The 8959-nt window shown below is 32.7% G+C and overlaps 1 protein-coding gene across 26 annotated transcripts in view; it reads left to right on the forward strand.

Annotated features, from left to right (window-relative positions):
* LOC127065625 (potassium voltage-gated channel unc-103) overlaps positions 1–8959 on the forward strand; it is a 138667-nt gene that overhangs the window by 125506 nt on the left and 4202 nt on the right. For 15 of the 26 annotated variants that reach the window (XM_050998226.1, XM_050998281.1, XM_050998326.1 and 12 more), the window contains 7 exons: positions 20–115; positions 507–647; positions 742–1072; positions 1379–1456; positions 2300–2404; positions 4835–5086; positions 5246–8959. The exon at positions 5246–8959 is cut by the window's right edge and continues 4202 nt beyond it. In XM_050998226.1, the coding sequence (XP_050854183.1) occupies positions 20–115; positions 507–647; positions 742–1072; positions 1379–1456; positions 2300–2404; positions 4835–5086; positions 5246–5729 (1487 nt within the window). In that variant the 3' untranslated portion in view covers positions 5730–8959. The remainder of the gene's footprint in view (positions 1–19; positions 116–506; positions 648–741; positions 1073–1378; positions 1457–2299; positions 2405–4834; positions 5087–5245) is intronic. The other 11 variants (XM_050998253.1, XM_050998273.1, XM_050998262.1 and 8 more) reach the window with 11 other exon arrangements.

The raw sequence follows: 8959 nt of genomic DNA on the forward strand, positions 1-8959 counted from the left end.
TGAAAACATGGTTGTTCAGGCATGCTAACCCATCTCAAGCGCAGTATTCCGGACCTACGTCAGCACAAGATTCATCTGCAGCCTCTAACGAGTCATGATTACCTCGCCAAACAGAGTAAGTTTTTATCGCAAGTAGAATCCCTCTTTTAAGCTGAGATCATTATTGGGTCGGTAGGCCCACGCATCGTTATGTGTTTATGATACCTATATCATTAGAAAAAGAGAGAAAGAGAAAGAGAAAGAGAGACAGATTAGAAAATTATTGTTACGGAATCCAGACTCCAGGTTGGGAGACATCATTACGAGTATATCAATGAGTTACGGATCGATTCCACTTTCTAACGTGAACTTACAATCATAGCTTTGTCATTTAGAGTGTTACTTGTAATATATATTAAAAACAGCGATCATTGTATATAAGATCATTGTTCGTTATCGAGACATTTAAATATCCCCGTGTAAACGCGATTAATTCCTTACATATACAATATCTTATTTTGTATCAGTGACAACGCCGTTGACTAAACAAACACGTAGAAGTTCTGCCACTGGTGAAAGCTGCCTCAGTCAAAACGCTATACACCCAACGTCGACTACATCCAGTCATTATACGACTCCCTCGCCACCTCAACATCCTCATTCTCATGGTATTTTATTGCTGATTAATATATTTCCTAATTATTCATAGGATTAACGTTCTCACGTTTATAAAACGTATTTGATTATTTTGGACGATTTCAGGCGACTTTCAAAGTGGACCTGGACGACCTATAGAAGAAATAAATGCTAGGATAGATCAATTGTCGAAACAAGTGACGTCATTGGAACACTCGATGACGGGTGACATAAGATTGATACTTACGTTGCTCCAACAGACTCTTAATTCCTCAAGGGAGAGTTCTAGCATCGAAATGATGCCTGGAACTGCACCAGCAGGTTCGGCTAGGCAAACCGGTAGAGCACCCGCACTCGTTCAAAGATCAGCCAGCGAGCCCCAACCACCAACAACTCCAGCCATTTCGAATAATGGAAACGGAAAGATCCAACCTAGCACGTCTCATGGATTATTTAGGTAAAACAAAGATCATTCTAATTGGGGGAAAAAAAAAAGAACAAAGAAAAAAAAAGTACGACCCTTGTCGCGACCGATAATTATTCTTAGACGTTTTTATAATCCGTCATATTTATGTCTACCCTGTTATTAGATTATAATAACCGATAATACCTTGGAATTAATTTATACAATATTATACATCCCTTATCAGGGGATTTATCAAAATGATTAAGTAGATCATCAGGATATATTTTTTTTCTCAGTAGTCACTCTGTATTCTTTTCTCCCCAGGAAGTAATCGATATATTTTTTATTCTTGAAAAGCTTTCTTTCGAAATCCCTGGATCAGTTGCATTTGATTTCGGCGTCTTTTATTTTGGAAAAATTGGACAAGTTCCGAAGGTGACCATATTCATACTCTTCTTTCAAACCCCCTTCAGAGCAGTGTTGCGCAAGTCGATTGAAAGAATTATTGGATTGATCAAGGATACGTAATAATTTCAATCTTAGAGTTAACAATTTTTATTATTCCTTTTGTGGATTGGAAAGGTACGACAAGAAGAGAGTTTTAAAAGAAATAACAAAAAATGAAAGAAACAAAAAAGCAAAACAACAAAAAGGAAAAAGAAAAAGAACAAAAGTCATTGTTTCCTTTTATCCCTTCTTTCTGAATCATAATTGAACGTGCGACATCGATATTACCGAAGGAAACGATGCGTTTAAATCGTATTCTTTCAATCTAGATTTCCAACTAGACTTAGAACGGCTCAATTTTCTTTTCTTTTCTTTTCTTTTCTTTTCCTTTTCCTTTTCTTTCGTTTCCTTTTCTATTTTCTGTTCAAATCATTTGCATTCTCTTCGATAATTTTCATTTGATTCTCATCACTGCTACATTTAAACATTTTCATTAATAATAGTATTGAAAAAAAAATATATATATATATAAATGAAGTACGTATTTTCATTAATAATAATGATTAAAAAAAATATATATGTATATATAAATGAAGTACGTATTTTCATTAATAATAACAATTTAAAAAAAATGTATATATATATATATATATATATATTTAAATGAAGTTCAAGTTTTTTTATCACTTGAATTACATAGTGATTGCGCTTGTTGACAAATGTTGGAAAAAATTTGGTGATAGGCGTAAATGATAACAACGTCTCCGCATAATAATCTCGCTTTGTTTTGCCAAACAACAATTTCACACATGCAAACACATATATTCGCAGTTCTAGCGTTTCACGAAGGATTTCGACTTTTTGGATTTGGAGAAACAAGCAACGTATCTTAAAAACTGCCGATGGTGTAGGAGACTTTCGACACGGAAAACTTGTGTGGGTATCACGGGAATTTCTTTCATTTGTGTACATAACGTCTCTGATACGGGCTTCTTCTTGTGCTCCTATACTTTTTTTTTCTTTTTTTTTTCTTCTCTTTTATTTATTTATTTTTTTTTCTTTTTTACTGCTTATTTTCCGGTATTAAATTTACTTTGGGATACGTTTCCCTAATATTCTAAACCAAAGCAAATCGAATCGTTTATATATATATATATGTGTATGTATATATGTATATATATATATATATATATATACATGTGTGTGTATATATATACATATAAAAATTGTTTTATATATATATATATTACATAAATATATTTTTACGTTGATCGACGTAAAGTTTCAAGTTTTCTAAATAATTTCTATTTTACATTCATTTGCAAAAATCTGTCAAAATATTCCGATACACGTGTGTTATATTTATTCATTTATTTATTTTTCTTTTCTTTTTTTCTTCCTTTCTTTTCTTTTTTTTTTCTTATTTCTTAAACATTGGCAAAGAGATAATCTTGCGGACAAAACGAACGACAACGATTCTTATTCTTGGCTCGACGGACATTCGACTATCGTAACCGATAGATAAAAACGCGAAACAAATAAATTTCTCAATAAAGACGCTAGATCGGTCGCGAGTATAACAAAGAAAAAAAGAAAAAAGATAGAGAGAGAAAGAGAGAGAAAGAGAGAGAGAGAGAGAGAGAGAGAGAGAGAGAGAGAGAGAGAGAGCGAGCATGTACTTATCATCTTATCTAAACACGTAGAAGAAGATTTCATTAAAATCACATCCTCCTTTCGATGATAAAACTTATCATCTTCGCTTGCTTCAACATATCGTCGAGCCGAAGGATTCTATCATGATACGTTATTTTATATTATTTCCTTATTCCTTTCGACATTCTTATTACGCTTACTCAAAACCCATCACGTCACAATGAAAAAAATAATACCGATATTAGTGTAAAAAGTATATATCACGCATGGGACTGATTGACTGCATCTTTTAATTCGCAACGCACATTGTTCCTTGTTTTCGAGATTTCTTCGAGAGAGATAAAGAAAAGAAAAAAGATTTTAAAAAAAGGATATGCATTTTAACGTTGAAAAACGTTGATGATAGTGATATTGATAGGATAAATGGGTCAATAAAAAAAAAAGTTTGCTAGATTTACACGCGACTCCTTCTTATTTATCTTTATTTATTTGTTTGTTTGTTTGTTTGTTTGTTTGTTTGTTTATTTGACTGTTTATTTAATTATTTCTCATTATCTCCACTTTTTTTCGTTTCTAGCACGTATATGTATATGTACGTAATTACGTATGTATTATATGCGTATATATTTATATATACATATTGATTATAAATTAAAGGTTGGTTGAATACAAAATTTGTTAGGAGCAATAGAAAATAAATTTATTAAGGTAATTTCATGATTTTATGGATGAAATATTTTAAAAATACGAAACGAGACACTCGTTTATATCGTATGTTTTATTTCGTACTATTGGAATATTTGATTTTTATAAATCATGAAATTTTTCTTAATACGCACTTCTGTTGCTCTTAACGAAGAAGACATTAAATAAACTCTTAATTTATAATCAACCTGTATATATATATACACATATATACGTACACAATGTTCACAACAAAACGTGAAAACAAAAGTGCTCTACCTATGACAGTAGAGTATGTATTTTATTTATTTAAATAATCGCTTATAACATTATATTTTAGAATACGTTCTTTCCCTTTAGTAGTTAAAATTAGTTAGTTTATCAAACGTTTGATATGCTGCATCAAATTTTTATATATATATATATATACACACATATATATATATACACACGACGGATCGCAGAGCAATAAAAACGTAGTATTGAATTGATTCACTCTTAATAGAACACTAATGCAAGCGATAATGGTTTGATCGATTATTTATCAATTCGAAGCTAACATTTTTCTATCGCATTAATAAAAATCTTTTCCCATCTCATGATAATTTTCATTTGTCAGCACACACGTGTATGTACATAAGTAACGTAAGTAATTATTTATACGGAGTATAATTTAGACGGATAGAATGTCGATGTCGATGACTGATTGAATATTTCGGGAAGAAAGAGAAAGAGCGAGAGCGAGAGAGAGAGAGAGAGAGAGAGAGAGAAAGAGAGAGAGAGAAAGAGAGAAAGAGATCGATGCTAGACACGTGGTCACGGGACACTGCTCTGGATAATTTTAGAGAATTTAGTGGCCAACCAAATCCAATTGTACATAATCACGTGCTTAAAGTATCTTTATCGCTGACATACATCCCCTAGCGGTCTCGACAGTTATTATTTATTTGAAAAAAAAAAAGAAAAAAGAAAGAAAGAAAAAACTTCACATTCACCAAAAAGAAATGACTGTCCGGGTTACTTTCGCAGTAGACCACCAACAAGGGAACCAATGTCGACATCATCGGGAACATCGAGACTTACAATGACGTCGGATACGTCGGCGTTGGCGACGGCCCTGCAGGCAGCATTGAACGGAAGAGCGGCACCAACGAGATCACAGAGTCAGCCGGTAGACTTGGCAGTACCTACGACCACCCAACAGGCTCATCAGCCACACGCTTGGCACAGCCAGCCTGCGGCATTTAGAAGAGGAGAGTTTAGGAGCGGGTATGTGTGCATGTATGCGTCAATCTATATCTATATACATATACGTATACATAAACATATATATATATATATATATTATTAAGAGAATTAAGAAAAAATCATTTAAATGAATTATTATAATAAATGATGAATTAACGAACAAATAAAAGAACGAGTATTTTCGTGTCAAAGTAGGTACAGCTCGTTCAACAAACGATCCGAGCCGGAAGGCGAGGATCCTTGGACTTGCGTTGTTTCGGTACAAGAACCAAGAGGAGGAAGTTCGCAGAGACCTCGTAGCGGTGATTCACGTAAGGATTCATCCTCGAATCATCGTTGTCCGAACGATCAACAACAAAGGGGAACGGAAAATGGTGTTAGACATGTAATAGCGACATTACCAGGAGCAACGACGACAACGACGCCGACGATGACGACGACGACGACGGCAGTAGGATTAAGCGGTGTTGGTTTAGGTCAACAACAATCGACCGCTGGAAGTGGAGGAGGTACGAATGGTAATGGACAAGATGGCGTCGTCGTCCAATCGGCGGGTCAACGTCAAGAATCGTCGAGACAAACTAGCGAAGATATATCGTGGGAATTCACGATAAACGAGGCACCAATAGCAAGACTGGAATCGTTGGACGAGCTCGATCAAGATCATGGTAGTTAAGGCAAAAATCTTATAAAAGGAGTTATGAATTCGGACCACAGAGACGACGACGACGACGACGTGCTGTTATGGATCTGAAGCTGTTTGAGCTTCTAACTCGCTACAACCAAAGAGAGATGAATAGACAGAGAGATAGAGAGAGAGAGAGAGAGAGAAATAGATAGATAGATAGATAGATAGAGAAAGAGAGAGAGAGGAAGAGAGAATCGCGTTCCCTTAACTCGAAACTCGCTTTTGCTTTTTTCTCACAGAAAACGAATTTTTACGATTTTTTTTTTTTATCTTTTCTAGAGAGATATGTCATTTATTTCTGTAAAGTTCCAAAATGGCTTCTGCTCCGTTCTTTTCTTTTTTTTTTCTCTCTCTCTTTTTCTTCATATTTTCTTTTCCTCCTTTCTTTCTTCCTTTTCTTCTTTCTTTTTCTTTCTTGCTTTCTTTTTCCTTCTCCCGCTTCTAATCTTGTCTCTAATCTCATGGAAATTCTCTCTAACCTTCTCTTTCCTACTTTGGATATAATCCAAGTCGATCATCTTAATAGAGAAGAATCTCTCTTGATGCTTTTCGCCATATCACGATCACACGTTACAATGCCAAGATTAACAATTCAAATAATTAGTATATACGTTATACAAATGTATGTATTAATGTATGTGAGAGAGAGAGAGAGAGAGAGAGAGAGAGAGAGAAAGGAAGAAGAGAAACGAATATGAAAAAAAATGTACATGTAAACGGCACGTCCTTCGAACGAAGTACATAAAGAATACTGTTAATAAATGTACTTACATACATATGTAAGTACCTACTTATTTACTTACTTACTTACTTACTTACTTACTTACTTACTTACTTACTTACTTACGTACTTACAGTACGCAAAAGTTAGTCGAACGAAATTGTTTTCGAAATCTCTTATAAAGACGAAAGAGAGATAGAGGAAGAAAAAGACACAGAGATATTCGATCTGGCGTAGAACACATTGAAATTTCTTTCGAAGGATTTCTAAGCGTTTCAAAACCTTCGGATAACTTCTATATCTTCAGCAAAGTTTTTTATTATATAAAGCGACACAGCTGCCGAGACGGACACCTAAATCGAACGAGCGACGTTTTTATTCTGTCACTACGAACGATTTATCCGTGTAGTAACTACACGTCGAACACACACACGTACACGTACAGGAATACATACAGGTATATATATATATATATATATATATATAATATATGTATATATACACATATATATACATATATGTATATATACACAGATATACATTACACACAAACACTAACAGACGTATACGCTATACACGCTTGAAATACCAAAAGAATATTTCAAAGGAAAAAGAAAGAAAGAAAAAAAAACTAATAAAAATAAAAATAAAAAATAATAATAAAAATAAAAATAATAATAATAATAATGATAATGATAATGATAAAAATAATATTAATATTAATAATAATAATAATAATTATAATAATAATAATTATAATAATTATAATAATAATTATAATAATAATGATAATAATAATAATACAAGAGAAACCAAATGAAACGCAGAATACGAAGAAGAGACAAGTGAAGAAAGAGAAAGAAAATGAAGAAATAAAAGAAGAGGAAGATACGTGTGCGCCATGATAAAGAAAAATGAAAGTATACAATATATGTAATATCCTGCGAGAAGAATGAGAAACAAGAAAAAGAAAAGAAAAAGACAAGAGATGGTAGTGATGGCGGTGAAGAAGGAGAAGCAAGAGAAAGAGGAGAAAGAAGGCGTGGAGGGAAACAAGTATTGGACATAGTCTTTCACCCCCCCCCCCCCAAAAAAAAAGCGCGTAGTTAATGAGGATATAAAAGATATCACGAGATAAATAAAAAAAGAAACAAAACCAAAAATTAAATAAACGAATAGATAAAATAAATAAATAAAGAAAGAAATGAATGAATGGATGAATAAATAAATAAATAAATAAACAAATAAATGAATAAACAAACAGAAAAAAGCGTAAAGTTACGACGACTGATGATGAGTGCATCTTCTTTTTGTAACGCTTATAGGCGAGGTCATGGAAGCATGCGCGGCTGCTTCGCAATATATTATTAAAAAAATGTCGATGAAAATAAATATCATATAATGTAATAAAATTATTAGAGAGAGAGAGAGAGAGAGAGAGAGAGAGAGAGAGAGAGAGAGAGAGAGAGAGAGAGAGAGAGAGAGAGAGAGAGAGAGAGAGAGAGAATGCATTGCCGAATAAATGGTGATTTGTATGGTGATAGGCGATGATGATAGGGGGTGGGTGAGAAATAAAGATAAAATTAGATACCAGAACGATCTGAAGTATAATACTTACTTACTTATCGCACGACACAGGCATTCTTTGTTGGTTACGAATCGAACGAGACGGTAATGGTTCTCTGTAAGAAATTCATTCGAAAGTTGGAAAGAGAGAGAGAGAGAGAGATAGCGAGAGAGAGAGAGAGAGAGAGAGAGAAAGAGAAAGAGAATATATAAAATAGCGAATGAAAAAGAGGATTAAAAAGATGATAACAAAAGAAAAAGAAAAGTAAAAAGATAAGAAAAGAATGAGAAGAAAAAAAGTGGAGATTACTTATAATATTCTTAATATTATAGTTAATAATTATTCTTATATTTATATCACGACGTTATTATTATTATGATAACAATAATAATGATGATAATGATAATGATGATGATGATTACTATTATTATTGCTGTCATTATTCGAATTATAATTACAACATTGTTTTTATTATCTCGTAAACAAAAAATGGCGAAGAGGAAGAAGAAGAAGAAAAGGGAGGAAAGAACAAGTATGATGATCATTGAAATTATGCATATACATATGCATACGTATGTATATATTATCTTGCAAGGTTTATTTAGGGAGGAAGCGAAGAAATTATCATGGACGATGTTTATGTGATATTAAAATGTATGTACATATATATATATATATATATATATATATATATATATATATATACATATGTATATTCGTGTAAGATGAAGCAGAGATACATAAATATTGGTATACATACATATATACATATTTGTATGTATATTTGTATGTATGTCTATGCTTTTTTAATCACAAGTATGTATCGCCATATCTCTACAATTATCTCTGCTACCACTCTTTTACAAAGTTGAGCGTATATGTATGTATATACTCGTATACATATATACATATATACATATACATATATAC

The sequence above is a fragment of the Vespula vulgaris genome, chromosome 1, assembly GCF_905475345.1.
Source record: "Vespula vulgaris chromosome 1, iyVesVulg1.1, whole genome shotgun sequence".
Taxonomy (NCBI): Eukaryota; Metazoa; Arthropoda; class Insecta; order Hymenoptera; family Vespidae; genus Vespula; species Vespula vulgaris.